General features: G+C 36.7%; 1 protein-coding gene across 1 annotated transcript in view; it reads right to left on the bottom strand.

Annotated features, from left to right (window-relative positions):
* Cul4b (cullin 4B) overlaps positions 1-21,493 on the bottom strand; it is a 41,309-nt gene that overhangs the window by 9,162 nt on the left and 10,654 nt on the right. The window contains exons 5-17 of the mRNA XM_038316469.1: positions 13,462-13,565; positions 12,571-12,640; positions 11,079-11,152; positions 10,177-10,339; positions 9,921-10,010; positions 9,538-9,620; positions 8,751-8,818; positions 7,454-7,572; positions 4,829-5,021; positions 3,852-3,956; positions 2,940-3,050; positions 1,951-2,036; positions 299-406 (exon numbers count right to left, since the gene is read on the bottom strand). Coding sequence (XP_038172397.1) covers positions 299-406; positions 1,951-2,036; positions 2,940-3,050; positions 3,852-3,956; positions 4,829-5,021; positions 7,454-7,572; positions 8,751-8,818; positions 9,538-9,620; positions 9,921-10,010; positions 10,177-10,339; positions 11,079-11,152; positions 12,571-12,640; positions 13,462-13,565 — 1,374 coding nt within the window. The remainder of the gene's footprint in view (positions 1-298; positions 407-1,950; positions 2,037-2,939; positions 3,051-3,851; positions 3,957-4,828; positions 5,022-7,453; positions 7,573-8,750; positions 8,819-9,537; positions 9,621-9,920; positions 10,011-10,176; positions 10,340-11,078; positions 11,153-12,570; positions 12,641-13,461; positions 13,566-21,493) is intronic.

The raw sequence follows: 21,493 nt of genomic DNA, 5'->3' as shown, positions 1-21,493 counted from the left end.
ACCAGTCCTGCCTTAAGGTGAAATATGGGCAACATTTTTTGACAGCTAGGAAGATTAAGGGGTCATAAACTAAGAAATAGATGAATTGGGGAAAATAGCACTAAATTTGGAAACATACCTTCATTAATAATGTGCTCAAGTGAATTTGGAAATTAAAGTAAAGGAATAAATTATTAACACTTATTCTGTTGATATGTTTGCTAATATAAGTCTTTAAAAGGCACATATTTTCAAATGAAAAGCAGAAAAAAGTGTGATTTCTATACCTATAGCTTAGGTCTGAAACAGTTAATCTTACCTCTGGTGGCAAATGGACCTCCATAGGTACATATGTTGGCCAGTAACCCATTGTCAGGATATTCACAGTTAATTCAATATTGCCAGGTACATTCTGGTTCTGCATATACTATAAAAAGATCAATATATACACTGAGATCAACATATATACCAAGAAGTATACATATCATACCATAATATTGAATTTTTTTTGGTTTTTTTCAAGACAGGGTTTCTTTGTAGCTTTGAAGTTTGTCCTGGAACTCACAATGCAGATCAGGTTGTCCTTGAACTCAAGAGTTCTCTGCCTCCCAAGTGCTGGGATTAAAGGTGTGTGCCACCACTGCTCAGTTTGATTCATTTAAGAATTTCCTTATTCTAAAAATGTGTGAATACTAACCACCCTGAAAATAAAGTCAATTAACTATTAAGACTTCAGGGTTACACAAAATGGAGTAGAAAATATACAGGTGGCTACTTTGATATACTGGCATACAAAAATCCCATAAAAACATCTTAGGCATTATTAACTCAACTTCTCACATATAGCTAGGCTGTTACAGAATCTCTTCTCCATTCTTTTCCCCCAATGCCACCTGTAGTCCCCACATTTGGAAACCCCTACATGGATTGAAACACCTTGCAGCAACTCCCACTCATCACCCCACCAGCCAGCCCGTGTCTGGTTTTTCAACTGCTCCATTCCCTGTTTGAATGTGGTGACATGAAGTGGGAAAGGAAGAAGAGGAAAGGCAAGGCAAATAATCCTATTCAGCAGATACTATAAGATCCCTGATCCTACTGACTGAACTTTCTTGAGTCCTTCAGTTTTATTTACCACCTTCAATACAGTGAGCAAGAAGCCATTACCAAAACTCTGAGAGTATAAAATCTAATTTGCCATCACTATTACCTAGTTGTTGCTACTGCTGCTGTCTGAGACAGGGTCTCACTCTATTTCAGAATTCAAAGCAGCTGAAGCTACAGTTATAAAAACTAAATCTAGCTATGTTCTTAAAATATTTTAAAATAACCTATCAATTCAATGTCTTCAAAAACTATAGCTTCAGCTTCTCACCCCAAATGTCCCCAGAGGTATTATATACCACCTCCACCTTTTATCACCTAGGATCTCTCCCATTACAAGCTCTGAACATGCAAATCCTCCAACTGATTAGACATCAAAAAAGTGCCCAATCTTATAGTCTAGCTATAGTTCTTCTTACACTAACTTTAGTCTAATACATTTTACTTGTATTTCTCTCTCTCTCTCTCTCTCTCTCTCTCTCTCTCTCTCTCTCTCTCTCTCTCTCTCTCTCTCTCTCTCTCTCCCTCCCTCCCTCTCTCTCGTTTTGAGATAGGGTTTCTCTGTAGCCCAGGCTGACCTTGAAATCACAAAGCTTTGTCTGTCTCTGCCTCCCTAGTGATGGAATTAAAGGCGTGTGCCTCCACTGTCTGGCACTCTAGATATTTATTAAGACTAAATCCTGACTTAGGTCAAACGTACTTACATTTTTTGAGGATCTTTTTCTTCTACTGTACTGTTTAAGCTGCTATAAAGTTATTTGTAAAAAAAATATATGTTTCTATTTATCCTCTTCAATATGGAATGCCACAAAAACTTAACTCAAATATCCTTAAGTTCAAGGAATTAAGATTTTAACTCACTTTTACCTGTTTGAACTGAATCATGATGTCTTTTGAAAGTTCCATGTCTTTAAACATCCCCTCAAGCTTGCTGGTGAATGCAGCTCCACATTCTATTGAAGATGTTTGTATAGTTATAATATTTCAAGGTAGTACAAAGAATTTAAACATTAGAAAATAAAATGCAAATCTTACTTGGGCGTAAAATATGACCTGTAACTTTTGGTAAGAATGAAAAGAAATTCTTACCCCCAGTGTGTGCCCTAATTCAGAGACAAACTCATCTTATAGCAAGCAACCTTATCCACTTTCAGGTATTTCAGGAACATTTTATACACATATACAGAAGAATAATTCTTTATCTTTAAAAAAGGTCAACAATTTTGGACATTAACAAGAGGCTAGGATCCTTAGAAGCTCACTTAACATTTCTGGGTTTGTGTGTGTGTGAGGGACAGGGATTTATGTACAGGCGCAGGTACCCATTCATGCAGTCAGAGGACTGGCTGTCCTCTGAAACTGAATCTCTCATTGTATCTAGGAGCTAGGTTGGTATCCAAGAAGCCCCAGTGATCCTCATCTCCCATTCTCACCTAACTCCTAGTCACAGGGGTTACACATATACACATGGCCTTTTTACCTGGGTGCTGGGGAATTATTTCTCAAGACAGGGTTTCTCTGTGTAATAGTCCTAGCTGTCTTGGAACTAGCTCTTATAGACCAGGCTACTCTCAAATTCATCTGCTTCTGCCTCCTGAGTGCTGGGATTAAAGGCATGCACCACCACCACCTGGCTTGCTGGGATTTAAACTCAGGTCCTCATGCTTGTGCAGAAAGCGCTCTTACCCACTGAGCCACCCTTCCCCTCCCCAACCCCCTTAGTTTGTTTTTATCATATGTATATGAATTGATTAACAAGAAAGAAATCAATGAAAATAGTACAATTAATCCAGCATTTCCCTCAAATATTAAAGAAAGGAAAATTGAAAGAAAAGGAAAGAGAATGGCAAACATACCATGTTTCAGTTTAGACAGCATTGATTTTTCAGCATCTACAGATGCACTCTTGCCAACTAATAGGCGTTTGGCTAAATCTTTTTTATAGAAGGCCTCAAAAACATCTTTGCCTATATTAAATAAAAAATATAACACTCATGATAAGCCAAGTAAAGTTTAACAAACGGGCTTCAAAAAGCTTAATCACAGCACCTCGAGTTATTTTACTTTATACATTTCATTCAAATTTATTAAACTTAAGAATACTGGAGGTCTATGCCAGACATTTCAAAAGTTATTTACTGTAAAACTATTAATAAAAATAATAACTTTTCTTCAGAAAAAAACTTTAGTACACTGGTACTGGTTAGCACCAAAATTCAAGAGATTTAAAACAAGCAGCAAAATCCCAGCTTTTTAATAGTGCAAAGGTCAAAGCACAAGGCAATTTAGTCACATCCTTCAACTATTTTTTTCCTCAGTTTTTTGAGACAGGGTTTCTCCATGTAACATGGTTTTCCTGGAACTTGCTCTATAAATCAGACTGGCCTTGAACTTAAGAGATCTGCCTGCCTCAGCCTCCAGCGAGCTGGGATTAGAGGCTTGTGTCATCACTGTCCAGCTTCCTCAACTCTTCTTAAGGAATTATAGATATGCAATGAATAAAATGCAACCTCCAGCCCCTAACAATCTCTCCAGGTTATATAAATGTTTCTAGATCCTCTAGGAATGCTTAATTTATTTTGTTTTTCTATTTGTTTTGAGACAAGGCTTTGCTATGTTGCCCCAGTTGCCCTGATTCTCACTATGTAATCTATACAGCAATGCTGCCTTAGCTTTCTGAATTCTAGACTACAGGTATCTACCACTATGTAGCTCAGAGAGCTTTGTTTTAAAAGAAAAACATGAAAGCAGTAATAACCAACACTTACCATAGATAAATCTAAATATAATCATTATTTTATCCAGCATTTTCTCAAGCTCTTCATCTGTAGCTTCTTTATTGCCAGCACGAAGTTTTGAATCTACATATTTAGCTAAAATGGAGAAACAACATTGCTGTTTAGTGACCATGGGTGTCTAAAAGGTGCTGACCACTACAATACCAAACAGGACTATAAAATACTCTTCAGCATTTCTGCTATATGTACATGCATTTTATAAGTCTCCTATTAAGGGAGATCAAGTTAACTATCAATATCATGGGGCTAATAAACACCACAACCTAATAGCATTAAATCTGACTACAGACAGAGTATACTTTGTGGTATAATGATATAAAAATGGGGTATTGAAGGACTACATATGTAGCTCTGTGGTAGAGTACTTGCCTATCATGTAAAGGACTCTGGGTTCAAACCCTAGTACTTCAGAGAAGAGAGAGGGGAGGGGAGGAAGGGAGAGAGAGGGAGAGAGAGAGAGAGAGAGAGAGAGAGAGAGAGAAAGAGAGAGAGAGAAAGAGAGAGAAAGAGAGAGAGAGAGAGAGAGAGAGAGAGAGAGAGAGAGAGAGAGAGAGAGAGAGAGAGAATTTTTCACAGATGGTCAGCATTCTTAAACATTACTTAAATTTCAAGTGGTCCTTTTCCTGTAGCTGTAACTAGAGACCTTTATAAAATAGTACTCTACCCCATTTATAAATCACTATAGGCTTAGAAAGCACAGAATCAAGCTAAAAGCTTGCTCACTAAAAGTAAACAGGGTCCAATGTTCTATCTCACAAAGAAAATATATCTTGTTTAACATGAAGGCTTTGAGAATCTATTTAGCTTGAAGGAATTTATATCTTACACCCACGTCCTTAGAGACAACTTCAGACTTGGTATTACTACCTAAGCAACATCAAACATGTAAGATATAGGTATAATATGGTTTTACCTCAGAGTAAATGTTCTAAGACTGTGAAACATACCTATCAGTTCAGCTGGTTTATTCGGTCTTTTATTAATGAATGTTTCAAATGCTTCTTTCATAGCATTGATAAATTTTTCATTTTTCAGAAAGCAGGTATCAATTATATGGTCAACTTTATCTTTAAAGTCCAACAATTCTTGAACCATGGTTTTATCTTTTTCAGGATTAATAACAATAGTACTTCCAAAAGCCTGAAAATGAAAATGTAATAATGAGGATAATCACCAAATCATATTCTAAGTTGGCACATGTATTTAACAATCTTAAAAAGGTACACCTGTCTTTGAAGGAAAAACACCTAAACAGGCAATATTCACCCCTAAACACAAAACTAAATAACCATTGGGTACACATGATATCCTAATGGGGTGTCATCACAAGACTCTAGAAGCTTTTTTTTTTATTGTTAAGGAAGTCAGATCTGTACTTTTAAAAATAGGAATGTGATGAGGAAGGGAGAAAAGAAAGATGTGTGGTTCAAGCTTGTTAGGCCCTAGACTTTATTCTAACCAAATGACTGCAGAATGCTAACAATCCTTTAATATCCCATATTCACTGATTTAAGTCTTAGAGCTAGAAATCCCAACCAATATCACCCAAATTTTATTGCTGATATGTCGCACAGCTACGTTCTCAGGCTGATATTTCAAATTTTTTATTTTTTAAAATTCCTTCCTTAAAACTGAATAGAAGTCCTGGATATCAATCCACACATCTTCGAACACCTGATATTTGAAAAAGCAAAAAATATCAAATGGAAAAAAGAAAGCATATTTAACAAGTGGTGCTGGCATAACTGGATATCAACATGTAGAAAAATGAAAATAGAACCATATCTATCACCATGCACAAAACTCAAGTCCAAATGGATCAAAGACCTCAACATAAAGCCAACCACATTCAACCTTACAGAAGAGAAAGTGGGAAGTACACTTAAATGCATTGGCACAGGGAACCACTTCCTAAATAGAACCCCAGCAGCACAGACACTGAGAGAAACAATTAATAAATAGGGCCTCCTGAAACTGAAAAGCTTCTGTAAAGCAAAAGGACACAGTCAACAAGACAAAACGAAAGCCTCAAGGATCATTAGGCCCACATCAGACAGAGGTCTGCTCTCCAAAATATACAAAGAACTCAAGAAATTGGACACCAAAAGATCACATAATCCAATAAAAAATGGAGTACAGACCTAAACAGAGAACTCTCAACAGAGGAATCTATAATGGCTGAAAGACACTTAAGGATAATGTTCAACATTCTTAGTCATCAGAGAAATGCAAATCAAAACAACTCTGAGATTCTATCTTACACCTGTAAGAATGGTCAAGATCAAAAACACTGATGACAACTTATGCTGCAGAGGTTGTGGGGAAAAGGGAACACTTCTGCATTGCTAGTGGGAATGCAAGCTGGTATAACCCCTGTAATATGAGGGGCTGGCTTGGTGGGGTTTCTGTCCCACCTGGTACCCCACAGCCGGCAAGTCCCAAAGAAAATCACACAGAGATCTCCATAAGTTATAAAACTGATTGGCCCATTAGCTCAGGCTTCTTGCTAACTCTTATAACTTACATTAACCCATTATTCTTATCTATGTTAGCCACATGACCTTTGTCAGCCAGGCAGCTCACATCTTGTTTCTTTGGAGTCTGGGCTGGAATCGGAGGAATGGGCTTCCTCCTTTCCAGAATTCTCCTGTTCTCATCGCCCTGACTCTACTTCCTGTCTGGTTGACTCGCCTATACTTCCTGCTTGGCCAATCAGCGTTTATTTAGAACATGATTGACAGAATACAGACAATTCTCCCGCACCAAACCTTTTTGGATGTCCATGTGGTGATGTCTCAGGAAATTAGGAAACGACCTTCCTCAAGACCCAGTAATACCACTTTTGGGTATATATCCAAAGGATGCTCAATCCATGCCACAAGGACATGTGCTCAACTATGTTCATAGCAGCTTTGTTTGTCATAGCCAGAATCTGGAAACAACCTAAATGCCCCTCAATTGAAGAATGGATAAAGAAAATGTGGTACATTTACACAGTGGAATACTACACAGCAGAAAAAAATAACAACAGCTTGAATTTTGCAGGCAAATGGATGGAGCTAGAAAACATTATTTTGAGTGAGGTAACCAAGACAAAGAAAGACAATTATCATATGTACTCACTCATAGGTGGTTTTTAAACATAAAGCAAAAAAAGCCAGCCCACAAACCATAATCCCAGATAATTTAGACAACAATACAGGCACTAAGAGAGACTTACATAGATCTAATCTACATGGGAAGTAGAAAAGTAGAAAAAGGCAAGATCTCCTGAGTAAATTGGGAGCATGGGGACCTTGTGAGAGGGTTGAAGGGTGAAGGGGAGAGGCAGAGAGGGGAGCAGAGAAAAATGTACAGCTCAATAAATATCAGTAAAAAAAATAACTCTTCCTCTCCAAGAAACTACCAACTACTAATAACACATCAGACAGAGGTGGCCTTCATGAGCCTCTTCGAACAAATAAAGAAAAAAAATCCTTCCTTAAAAATGCATTTAACAAGAAGTGCTGATATTCTTGGTTTATAGATTACAAAACATTCAAGAGAAAACTCAACAGGTAAACGGTTAATACCTTGATATACTCAATCCACTGCTGTAAGAGAACCTGAACTCCACCTCGAACTCTACTGAAGAGCTGATACAGAAGAGACAGATCTTGAATTCGATTTTCATCAAGAAGGTTATTTAAACCTGGTTTGAAACATTTTGGCATTAAAATAAGAGAATCAAAAAGTGAATAAAATTCTCATGCACTTTAATAAAATGTAAGTTGAAATTACTACTGTGATATACTGTTCTAAACTATATTAAGTACATCCTGTAAGAACACTAAGCTTTAGAAGTTCTTGGCTCTACAATGCTAAGAAACATACCACACACACACACACACACACACACACACACACACAGAGTTTGAAATGCAAGGAATACCTTCCTTTACTGTATTCTTACATGTCCAAATTGCCACTGTTTCTTTTTTGCTTTGCAGTACTTTGGATGAACTCAGGGCAATTCACATACACTAAAATGTTTTATCACTGACTCACTCCACCCAGCTCAATTTCTTGACTGGTGTTAGTTAGCAGAACTCTCTTCTCAGTTCCACTTTCAGTCAGGAAACTGGCAACAACAGAAAGTTTAGGACAATGAACAGGGGAAAGACTCATCAGTCTTCAGGAATGAATTACATGCTTATCAAGTTTTAGGTTTTTCTTCATTAAATTCAAAATTCTTAAACTTTTGGACAAGCTGTTTTCATAAAATGATTCTGAGCACTAAAAACTTAAAACTGCTATACAAAAAACAATTCACAAAACATTCTCTTTTCCTTCTGATGGTTAGTTATTAATAAGCAGATTTTACTAATAATAGCCAACTGAGACAAACAGTTCTGAGACCATTCTTCCACCACTGATTAAGACTAGGGAAGCAGAAGAAGGTGGATCTCTAAGTTGGAGGACAGCATGGCCTACAAAGTGAGTTCTAGGATAGACAGGGCTACACAGAGAAAGCCTGTCTCAGAAAAAAAAGACTAGGGTGGCACATGTTAGGGATAATATTTATTTGAACTTTCTGAGCAGACTTGGTGGTGACCTTATCTAGTTTTTACATTTAGATTTTATTTTTTTATTTTATATGTTAGAGTTATGCGTTATTTCTTATGTTTTGCCTGAATGTATGTGCAGTGGGAATGCCTGGTGCATGGAGGACAGAAGAGAGTATTGGATCCCCTGAAAACTGGAATTTTGGAAGGTTGAGCTGCCATGTGGGTACTGGGAACTGCTAGAGTCCTTTGCAAAAGCAACAAATGCCCCTGTCTACTGAGCTATTTCTCCAGCCCTAGTAATCTTTTACAAATTGCCAATTACCTTTCTGAAGTATTGCTGTTAAATGTTCACCTAGAAGTTGTTTCTCAACAGAAGCAATTAGTGACTTCCTAAAAGAAGGAAAACAGAATTATTGAGATACGATCTTTCTGCAACTTCAACGCTTCTAGAGAAAAGAAGCCAAATATTTCATTTTACATTAATTTTGTCATTTCTATCATATGTGTCAATTTAATAGTGCTGAAGATTTGTTTTGCATTATGCCTAGAGGAAGAAAAGTAATACATATTGCAGAATTTGCTCAAAGTAGTGTTTTTCAAGGTCTTGCTGGGTCTAGCTTTTTCCATGTTTCTCAGCTTTTTCCTAAGGTAAAACAGTTATCTATGCTGCTTAATGGAACTACTTGGTCAGTAAGACTGAAAAGTACAGAAGCAGTTTCTCTCTGAACGCCCACTTACTGAGTTTTAATCACTAAAAAGATTTTAAAAGCCGGGCATGGTGGTGCATGCCTGTAATCCCAGAACTTAGGAGCTGGCATGGAAGACTGTAAGTTCCAGAGCAGCCTGGGTTTTAGTGAAACTCTGCATCAAAAATACCAAAAAATTTAAAGATAAACCCCTAATACTATTTTGAAATTACATACTAAACACATCCAACCAATAATCATACCCTTGATTAAGTCTAATTAGTTAAGGTAGATAATAACTTGAAGTTCGCATTATGAAAACAATCGTTAAAGACTAAGTCAGACCTGAAAATTGTTACTAACATGTTTAAGATGCTTAAAGTGCTTTACCAACAGTTTTAAGACTAAGCATGTAATACTTACTGGGTGGTCTGATCTAAGTAAGTAATAAGTCTGTCTGCTTCTTCTTCTAGGCGTTTATTAACATGATGAAGATACTCAGGAACCTACAAAGATAGTTTTTTATATTATTGTTTTCCTCCCCTTAAATCACTCAGAAAATGTCAAGTCCAAAAGATCCGGGGATCAGCCCCGTCAAATGTGACAGGGTAGAATCATATGTAAAATTAGAGGTAGAGTTTATGATCCAGAATTCTGGCCTTTAAGAAGAAAGAAAAGAAAGGAGCACCTAAGTGAGAGAAGAGCATTACAATGTTGGGAATATAAATACAAAGGGAAGTTTGTGTTCTACAATATAATATCTATTGTAAGAGGTGGTGGATTTATTAATCATGATTTTTAAATACCTCTCTTTCTTGCATTAACTTTTGACCTTCAGCTGCATAAAGTCGGTTAGTTTCTTCCAAAAATCGTTGTTCAAAAGAGTCTTGGTAAATCTAGGAGGGAAAAAACCGAAAGTCTTTGTTTAGTCATTAATTATGTACTGAATGTCTTCCATCTGAACTCTATTTGAACAGCACTCTGACTGTGGATTTCAAACATCAAACTAGGAATAGGAATCAGATTCATAGGCAGCACAGTTGAGTGCTAAGTGTAACTTACTTGCAAATCAGACAGCATACTTAAAAGGCTTCGAAGTAAACTTCTATCGATTGCTTCACCATTCCGCTCTCTCTCAATCAAGAGAAGGATGCCATCAATTGTTTTCGTCTGAACTTTTTGATCACTTATAATATGAGCCCTAAATAACTCTAATCCCATGTCCCTAAAATTAAAAGAAAAAAACATCATCTAAACTGGCATTACAATGTCTGAACAGGCTTAGTTAACTTATATCATGTTAACTGGAGCCCCAGACTTCGAAGCAGTGATTATAAAAGAATAAAATCCACATTTAATTTTGAGTAACATTATGAAAGCATACAGGAAACTCATTTTGTCTTTAATGGGAACTGAAACTCAATTCCTAGCTTCCTCCATAACTTTTTTTTAGTGTCTTATTTCCTCTGGTGGCTACCTTTTCTTAGTCAAATCAAAGATAAACCTAGTTCAAAGACATAAAATAATTTTCACTCTACTGGATTTGAGTAATTTATTTGGTCATTTATTAAGTGGCTTCAGAACTTGAAAGTCAGTGAATTTCAATCATTACTGTAGGTATATGCTAAACACCTGATGAGGGACCAATTCATTATATTATTTTATTTTCACGAACAAACACACTATTCAGTATATAGTTCCAAGTAAAAAGAAACATTAAATGATCAGCAATAACAAGATTTGGGTGCAGAAATTCTATAGTAAACTTTAATCTTCATACTTTACATAGAAATTTCTTCATGCACTATGACTGAAAGTTAGCTTTCTACCATATTAAAACAGACAAATAAAAGCTAAAACTCAAATGTGAAATTTTAGGAGAATATTCTGAAACATCTTGATCTCTTTCATTATAATAATGTTATACAACAATTTTTTTCATAGTAATTCTCTGGCATCCTTACCAAATGGAGGGTAGCATGGAATTCTGAAGAACATAAGTTCTATCCAGAAATAAAAAAATGCTCCTGATCATTATCTGTCAAAAAAATCAAGCAATTTTTGAAATTTTGAAGCTGTAGCTCTTAATGAGAATTGAAAGATTTTTATACTAAACAGACTATTAGCATTCAACATTCAAATAAATACATCTAGCTGAGAATACCTCATATACTTATTTTTAAACTATTGTATTAATCTAGACAACAGAGAATTAAGACGGCCCTCTGATGTCTTTGTTACTTAAGAAGTAACTGAAAAGGGAAACAAGAGGTAGTACTGGGGTGCATACCTACAAATCCAGCCCTCAAGAGGCTAAGGCTGGAAGATCTTGAGTTTCAGGCCAGCACTGGGCTACACAGTGAGAGTCTATCTCAGAAAAAAAAAAGGAATCCAAGGTACACTTAGTTCTTCCTTAGCAGCAGTGCAAGGAGATAAAACTGTCTTAAACTATACCCATGGAATTTAGGGGGTAGGAAGTGAACTTAAAGACTTCTATTTACATTAATAGAATAAAGCCAGGCGGTGGTGGCGCACGCCTTTAATCCCAGCACTCGGGAGGCAGAGGCAGGCGGATCTCTGTGAGTTCGAGACCAGCCTGGTCTACAAGAGCTAGTTCCAGGATAGGCTTCAAAGCTACAGAGAAACCCTGTCTCGAAAAACCAAAAAAAAAAAAAAAAAAAAAAAAATAGAATAATACCAGACTAGGGAGGATGAAGAAATGCATCATCTAAATAAACTAAAATACCAACGTTTTACAAGTAGCCAAATAATCTATGGGGATATTACCAATAAGACAAAGAGAGGAAGATGCAACTTTAATGAGAACTAATTTGGGGTCAATAATTCAGAAAAAAAAGAAAGGAAGTCAGGTGTGATGACTGCTGCACATAATTCCCAGCACTTAAGACGTTGAGGCAGCAGGATCTGCCATGAATTTGAGACTGGCATGAGCTACACAGTAAGCTCAAACTAGTCTGGTTACAGAGTTAAGACCCAACCTAAACACAAAAACTGCTATCAACAACAACAAAGACTCTAGAATGGAAATCATTCTGAAATGTTAGTTTACCTATAATTTGTAGTTTTAAAGTAAAAATCTAACCAAAATTAGCTTCCAATTTAGAAAAAGAACAATTATAGAGCGCCTCCAGGTTACAAAGGTTTTTTTTATTCACCTATTTCTTTTGCAACATCTTACCATGTAGCCCAGACTGGCCTAGAATGTATAATGCTTCTGTCTCAGCCTCCCAGGTGTTAGAACTCCAATTGTGTGCTGACACATCTGCCTATAAAGGTTTTTTTCTATTACTATACAGTGCTCATGATATATGCCAGGGTATCACTCAGGCTAAGCCAGTGCTTTACCACTCAGCTACACGATAATTCCTTCAACAAAATTGTCAAAACATTCTAGCACTTGAACTTGTTTGCAATGAATTATGTACTACAACTTACCATTTGCCTACAATGATTTTGCCAGCATTTATCAATCTTTTTTAGAAAAAGAACACTATCCAATGAATCCCTGAGACATATGTCAAGGATATTTTAAAGTGTTTCATACAAGCAATATGCGTATCTTTTGTCTTATTTGTTTTAAATATATAATACCCATAGAACAAATGAAATTAAATAACTTATAGAACATAATTCTATTTCTTAAACTGCAGAAAATTAGATCCCACTTGACCTGCTTTTAAATCTAGTCTTTTTTTTAAAAAAAAAAAATTAATTACGTATACACTGTTCTGCCTGCATGTACTCCTGAAGGTCAGAAGAGGGCACCAGACCTTATTATAGATGGTTGTGAGCCACCATGTCTGTACTGGGAATTGAACTCAGGACCTCTGGAAGAGCAGCCATTGCTCTTAACCACTGAGCCATCTCTCCAGCCCGCTAAATCTAATCTTAAACATAACTGAACATTATGTTTTCTGTTTAAGATTTCCCTCAATGGGGCTGGAGAGATGGCTCAGTGGTTAAGAGCATTGCCTGCTCTTCCAAAGGTCCTGAGTTCAATTCCCAGCAACCACATGGTGGCTCACAACCATCTGTAATGCAGGCATATACACAAACAGAATATTGTATACATAATAAATAAATATTTAAAAAAAGATTTCCCTCAATGGAAATCTGCCAGAACAAAAAATTAACAACAGGAAATTTTTACTTAAATAAATACCACACATGTAGATTTTGACCCTAACTAAAACTGAAATTTCAAAACTTTGTTTTTTCCTTTAGAAATAACAGAACAAAAATAGTCTACCAAACATAGGCATTCCACTTCCAATAGAGATAGTCAAAAAGAAACAAATTTAAGGTATTTTGTTTTGAAAAGGATATTCTCTGAATTGATGAATCTGTGCTTTGATGTGATCTTCACAGATCTGTCTTAGCTGCATATACAAATTTGCAGAAATCTTGTAAGAACAAAGATTTTCTACAGCCTGTAAGATAGAATACATAATTCATTACGACAGGATAGAGGGGAAGGGGTCTCAATAATCACATAAAGTCATTATTTTGTTATATGCTACATCAGCTCATTGAAAATCTTGTCCTTTTTTAAAAAACAAAAGTATGATATTAACCCAGGAGGCTGAGGCAGGAAGATCAGAAGTTTGAGGCTAGCCTGAAAAACCTTAGTCACATATACACACACAAGCACATACTCCTTCCAAAATAGATACAAAGTAAAACAAGAAAATATACTAATGTGGGTAAAATACCTTTTCACTACCAAGGTACTACCCCAAAATGTCCACATTTGTATGCTTATAACTGTTATACCAAAAGTTAAAAATGAAGGGAATCAAGTCAAGTTCTACTTTGTGAGGATATCCAATTCAGAGCGACTACTACATACAAATGCTCTCTTATTACAAATGATAATATTTTCATAAGCAGAATATCACTAAAATTTAAAAGTAATTTTGGCTGTTGCTTATGCAAGAGATGGGCCAGAAACGATTACTACAACTCAATTAAAACTTACTTATACTTCCTTGGATTTTCCTGAATATAATAAAGTAGAAATTATTGCTAGCAGGATTAAAATTAGTATGATATAAATACCATGAAATTTTCTCCAGTGTTTTAATTTACAAAACGTTTCAATATAGGGGCTACAAATTGGGCTTAGTGGTTGAATACCTGCCTACCCAGTTTGAGGCCCAAGAGTTCATACTCCGAACAACAACAAAAAGAACGCATTTTTCCTTCATTAGAGTACTTGAATTTATCCTCAAATCTTAACAGGAAAAGTTCAGATTCTGTGTTTCTTACTATGTGTATCAAATCAAAAGCCTTTCCAGTTTAAAACAACAGATATGGTAACTCTGATATTAATCCATAATTGGTAATGCTCAAGAGTAACACCAAGATTCCTTTCTCACTATAACAGAAGACAAAATCCCATATTAAAAGGGACTTGGAGGGTCCAAGTTCTATTGTTCTGAAGGGAATTTTGTAAATATGTAGCTAAACGTCATATTGGTAGAATTCAAGTCCAGTAATCAAGAAAAAGAAAAACTGCCGGGCAGTGTTGGTGCACATCTTTAAATTCCAGCATTTGGGAGGCAGAGGCAAGCAGATCTCTTGAGTTAAAGACCAGCCTGGTCTACAAAGAAAATTCCAGGATAGCCAGAGCCACACAGAAATCCTGTCTCAAAACCCAACAAAACAGTTTAAAAAGGAACCTTATTCCACTAGAAAGAAATCAGTAAGCCCCAGGAGGAGAGGGTAGACCCATCAGATTTAACAGCTAAGGAGAAACAGGAAAGCTGAGTCTTCCCTGAGAACGACTCGGTACAGTCCATGTAAACCTAGGGTTAGGTCACAAATGCCTAAGGGTGCACTTGCTTCTTTCCTGTGCTCCTCTATTCACACTGGTCCTAGATGGGGTGGGTGTCCTCCTTCTTCCTTTATAGTACTTCTTACTGTATTTAAGCTCTTTATGAATGACTAACTCATTTTCTCAAGTATTTCTCAGTCCCTGCTTAGGTTGTCAATATGATATAATATATACTTCATCTTTTCTACTTTCCCTACTTCTGATACTTTAATAAATCCTATTTATTCCACTTCCTTTTGTGCTCTTCTTTATCTCATGAAACAGTTCTTGACACCTTTATTTATCTTCTCACATAAGATACCACATTTTCTGTTACTATTCAACTGGGTACTGCTTCTTCAAAATAAAGTTACTCCTTTCACTGCCACAGATTTGCCTAATGCTTCCATCCATCCCACTACACTGACCCGTCACTAAATCAATAACTTTCTTTTTAAGTGTATACCTGTCTCCTTGACTTTACTTCTCACAGAGTGATCACAGAGTCGTTAAGTTATTTAATAATTTGAGTTTCAAAGTATGTGTATGTGTGTATTTGAGAGAGATTACAATACAAATACATCCTGCATATTAGAAGGGACATGATCAAAAGATTTTAGTGTGAGCTAAGTGTTGTTACAAGAATAATCAGAGATAAGTCTCCCTACCACAGTCTTTAGAAGAGAGAGATATGAAGAAGTCTCTAGGGCAGAATTTCAACCACCCAGAGAGAAAAGGATAGAGCACCTGTGAGAATAATCAGAAACAGAAAAACGAAGCTGAGCTTTACATGCAGTCTCATTTATGATTAGCTGAAAGGCGGTAGAGTAAGTTTCAAGTGGGCTAGGGTAGTATAGCTCAGTGGTAGATTGTTTGCTTAGTATTCATGAGGTCCCAGGTTCACAACCTAGCAACCTAAAAGATGAGGGTGTAAACACAGGGTCTTTGAAGGTAGTCAGGCATAAAATACAAATATTTAGCAAGCTTTCAACCCTTATTCCTCCAAATCCTAGCCCCTATCCTCCCAAACCCACATATCAAATTAAAAGCACAAAATAACCCACTCCAACCACTTGCTTGAAAATAATATATACACACAGAAAATGAAATGTGCTTCATAAACAAAGACAGTAAGAAAGATAAAGAATTCCCACCAAGGCGCTGAACTCTTGCCATAGGCCTGTTAAGTTAGTTATTATTTTTCAAACTTTTATATTTAAAGAAAGAAAAACAATTGGCTGGTGAGGTGGCTCAAGCCTATGGCCATGACTTCCACTGATGAGCTGACAAAGTTATCTCTGACTTCTACAAGCATTCTGTGACATGTTCCTCCTCCTACGCCATCACACATAGATGCATAAACAAATTAAAAATTAAAAGTTTTTTTTAAAAAAAGTCCTGATTGTGGTAATTAAAGTTTTTGAAAAAGACACCAGGTTGTGGTGACACATACCTAAGTTCAATAAAACAAGTCATGCTGGTGTGGATGTGGAGTAAGGGGACAAGTATGAAGGAGGCAGAGGCATGTAGATCTCTAGGAGCTCATGGAAAGCCTGATCTATATAATAAGTTCCAGGCCACCTAAGGCTATAATACAGTGTGACCCTGTCTCAAAAAAAATTAGAAAAAGAGAAGAAACTAGGTATGGTAACATATACTTGAAGGCCAGCACTCAGGAGCCTGACGCAGAAAATCTCAAGTCTGAGTATGAGTACAGCTTGGGCTATACAAAGTAAGATTTTGCCTCAAAAAAAAAAAACACGAGAGAGAGACACACACAGAGAGACACAGAGAGAGAGAAATAACACTGTGAAAGTTTAGCAATATACAGCAATAAAATGCAAAATATCTTTTATATTTGGTAAAAAAAAAAAAGGGTAAGATACAGAACAAAGTACTAAGAATTTGCAGGAAGGAAATCAGCCATAAAATGAAACTTAAGATTGTTTTTGTTCAATCCTTTTTACATTGTTGCGTAAGTTTCCCCCAATCCATCCTGCAGGAAGCTCCTTTAAGCAGAAAGGTAAACAACTCAAAATAGCTTCTGGAAGTCCCTGAAGCTGACCCAATTTACTAGGCCCCTCCCTGACAAAGTATACTATAAAAGCTGAGTCTAAGACAGAAGGAAGCTGGGTTGCAAAGACTCTGAGACCAGATCAGCTGGGATTTAAACCAATAGAGGTTTCTGGTAAGGACTCTGCAGGCTGTGAAGTGTGCTCCAGGCTCCCAGCTTTATGAGTCATCTGTCACCCATGCTGGGCTGGGCTTTGGTGATATAAGACATTTCTGCTCCTGTAAGTAACCCCAATAAAACTCACTGGTTCACCAAGCTGGACTTTGGTGGTATTCATACTTTTTTCTATCATGAATTCCTTATCTGGGGTGAGTAGACCTGCGTACTGTGGCTCTCCCAGAAAAGTTTTGTCACACAACAGCATGTAGCAAACAGTGCTTCAATAAGATCGAAAATTATCAATGATCTTCATTTTGTGACTCCACATTTTAAAAATGATCAGTGACTACTAATGATTCATTAAAAGATGGGAGAAATAGGCCAGGCAATAGTGGAGTACACCTTTGATTCCAGCACTCAGTAGGTAGAATCAGGCAGATCTGAGTTGGAGACCAACCTGGTCTACAAGAGTGAACTCCAGGACAGTCAAGGCTACACAGAGAAACCCTGTCTCCAAAAACAAAAAAATCCAAGGAGAAATATGTAACAGAGTACATTCTTAAAAGTCATTAATGGGGCAAGTCAGACGTGGTGCTCATGCCTGTAATCCTACACTGAAGCAAAAAGATAATCATGAGTTCAAGATCATAGTGTGCTATGGAGTTCTATGTCATCCTGGGTTAGAGGGAGTCCCTATCTCAAAAAAATCCAAACAGGGTTGAAGAGATGGCTCAGTGGTAAAGAGCACTTGTTCTTGCAGAGGACCCAGGTTCCATTTTCAGCACTCACAAGGCAGCTCACAACTGCCTACAACTCCAGTTCCAAGGGGATCTAATGCCTGTTTCTGGCCTCCAAGGACACTGTAGACATGTGGTACACAGGTAATAAAGAAGACAAAATACCCATATATATTAAATTAAATCTTAAAAATACAACAAAATAAACAGGTGACAGCAATTAAATTTTGAAAAACAAATAGCTAGCTATCAAAACTGTTAAGAAATTTAACTTTTCTTAGTTTCTAAAAGATCAAAAAAAAGAATTTTAACTTTTCTCCTATAATATTGACTGCTTGAAATAACCGCATTTTACAGCTAATTATAATCTATACTGAGAGATGCATAATTTGCTTCTAGTCTTGTGATCCTTCTATAGAACAGAATAGAAAGGAACATTATTTAAGATCTTTTTCACAAAAATTTTATCAGAATTCTTATTAATGTCAGAAACAATCTTCATCAGAAATGAAGTATAGACTAAGCCAGCCTGGTCAAACAGTAAGACCCTAACAGTGGGATTCTGTCTCAAACAACCACCAATCTTTATTTAAAGACAGGCTCATCAACCCAAACTAGTGCATTTAAACATAGCCCTATTTATAATAAACCAAGATCAAACAAGCAAACAAAAATCCCACCCAAAGTATGAAGCATAGCTTCACTGTCAAAGGATTTCAAGACTGTTAAGAAAGGTAATTTTAAAATTCAGGGACAATTCTCATTTAAAGTATTGCTTTAAAAATACAATACGCAAAAAAAATACAATAGGCTAGGAATGTGTTAATCCCAGCATTTGGGAGACAGAGTTAGGTGGATGTCAGTGAGACAAGCCTGGTCTACAAAGTGAGTGCCAGGATAGCCAGGTATTTGTCAAATAGTGAGATTCTATCTTAAAAAAATTAAAAATAAAAAGCCCTGTGTGGTGGTACACACCTTTAATCCCAGCCACCTAACTCTTCAGAGTGAGTTAGTTCGACGACAGTCAGGACTATGTCTCAAAAAAAAAAAAAAACCAAATAAATAGTAAGTTAAAAAACAAGAAGACAATGTGTTTACTGAAAACATAATGGAAATATTGTGTTAAAAATTAAACGGTATCTCAGAATAAGGAACAGTCACAAAATAAAAACTTAAAAATTGTATTTTGAGGCAAGGTCTCCCTATATAAATCAGTCTTCCTTGCACTTAAAATCCTCCTGCCTTAGCCTCTGAAGTGTACAGGCATGTCCTACTATTACTATGTGCTTGTGACTTTAGGACAAAGAAATGCAACAGCAAGTAAAATTAAATACAAGAAAGCAAAAATAGGGGCTGGAGAGATGGCTCAGAGATGAAGAACAATGATTGTTCTTTCAGAGGTCCTGAGTTCAATTCCCAGCAACCACATGGTGACTCACAACCATCTGTAATGAGATCTGGTGCCCTCTTCTGGCGTGCAGGTATACACGCAGACAGAACACTGCAAACAAAATAAATAAATCTTTAAAAAAAGAAAGCAAAAATATACACAAAAAACTTAGGTATGTTCTTTAAGCACGCAAGTAATTAAAATCAACGTATCAAGGAAGATATTGTCAAATCAGAAACTCAGGAAAAATATTTAAGGTGAATAGGGCTCATTAGTAGCTACAATGAATATATGTCATGAATTGAAATATACAAACACCTTACTGTGCACCAGGATACCCAAATAAAGACTACATATACAAATGGAAGCACAGGGTGTCTGTTCCGATAGTCTCTTCCTTAAAGCTGTTTTGAACACCGCTGTACAGTGGATATTTAAGGTGCTGTGGTGTTATTAGTGAAGCAGCACAGTAGTGGAAAATAAATTGGAGTTAACAACAAAACATCTTAGTTTAACTTTCCCTGTTCAGTCAATAAGTAACTTTGGGTGGGTTATTTAAATTCTGAGACTCAGTCTCTTTGTTGTTAAAGTGGTGATAAAAACTATTATTTTATATATTTAAGAGTATAATGCTTTAAATGAACTACTAGAAAATGAATCTGCTTTGCAGGTTTTACCATACACAGTATGTCGACGCCATAGACTCTTTAAGACCTTTCTCACTCTAATTTCTTAATTCTACTTTTGTTATTTTACAATTTGGGGGGGCACATCTAAAATGTGCCAAAAGAGCCAAATGAGGAGGACTTACCCTACTGTCACTACCAGCTGATATTTATACAGCATCTCTACCTGCTGATGACTGCTGTGTTGGGCGTACACTGACTAATTTTCACAGCAACAGAAACCAACTATCTCAATTTAACATAATGTAGACTTAAAATAAGGTACACTGTGGTTTGTAAAATGTGACTATAACTAACATCAGCTCAATTTGTATATCACAGTGCTTCATTAACGTGTTGTTTTCTTTTACAAATATCTTATTTGATTATTAGATTAGTGACCCAGAGAAAAAGACAAGGCAGGTAGTAGCTTGCCTGTTTTATAGTGGAGGAAAGTAAAGCTGAGGGGTGTTTATTTACTGTTTTGTTCAAGATTAGAAAGGCAGTCATAGTGAAAATTAGGTTCAAATGTGGCCTCTAACTCCTATGCCTGAGTTTGTCATCAACAGACTCACACTCTACAACTAAAACACAAAAAATACAAATGCTGAGATATTGAACATTAATTTCTTACAAGTTTACTAAACAGAAGTTATTTTTAAATACAAATGGCTGATGGTGTAAGGAAAAACAGCTTAAATTAGTTGCAGTGAGGAAAACTCTTGGAAAATCAGGAAAAACAAATAAGAACCTCAAGTTAAGGTATTGGACTATATATAATTGCTGCTCATTTCTGAAGTAGACTGACAGATGGAAAAACCTCAAAAAAGTACAAAAAGCTACTATTAAGAAAGAATGAGACTGGGTGGTGATGGGGCATACCTTTAATCCCAGCACTTGGAAGGCAGAGGCAGGCGAAACTCTGTGAGTCCGAGGCCAGCCTGGCCTACAAACTGAGTTCCAAGACAGACTCCAAAGCTACAGAGAAACTGTCTTGAAAAAAAACCAACAATAATTATTATTATAAAGAAAGAATGAGGCCCCAGGCAGTGGCATCAGACACGTTTAATCCTAGCACTCAAGAGGCAGAGGCAGAAAGATCTCTGTGAGTTCAAGGCCAGCCTATAGTATGAGTTCCAGTGGTGCGGGAGAATTGTCTGTACTCTATCAATTATGTTTTAAATAAAAACGCTGATTGGCCAGGCAGGAGGTAAAGGTGGGAAAACCAGACAGGAAGTAGAAATGATGTAATGAGAACAGGAGAACTCTGGGAAGGAGGAAGTTGATTCCCCCCACTCCTGCCCAGATCACCGAAGCAGCAGGATGTGATCTGCCCCACTGAAAAAAGGTACTGAGCCACATGGCTAACATAGATCAGAAAAATGGGTTAATCAAGATGTGAGTTAGCCAGTGAGAGGCTAGGGCTAATGGGCCAATCAGCTTTGTAACTTATAGAGATCTCTGTGTTATTTCTTTGGGGCTTGCCAGCTGTGGGGTACCGTGCAGGACAGAAACCCAAACAAGCAGGCCTGGCCTCCTCATGTTACATTCCAGGACAGTCAAAGCTATATAGAAAAG

This window comes from Arvicola amphibius, chromosome X, assembly GCF_903992535.2.
Source record: "Arvicola amphibius chromosome X, mArvAmp1.2, whole genome shotgun sequence".
In the NCBI taxonomy this organism is placed as follows: domain Eukaryota; kingdom Metazoa; phylum Chordata; class Mammalia; order Rodentia; family Cricetidae; genus Arvicola; species Arvicola amphibius.
This window is presented reverse-complemented; position numbering and strand designations above follow the sequence as displayed.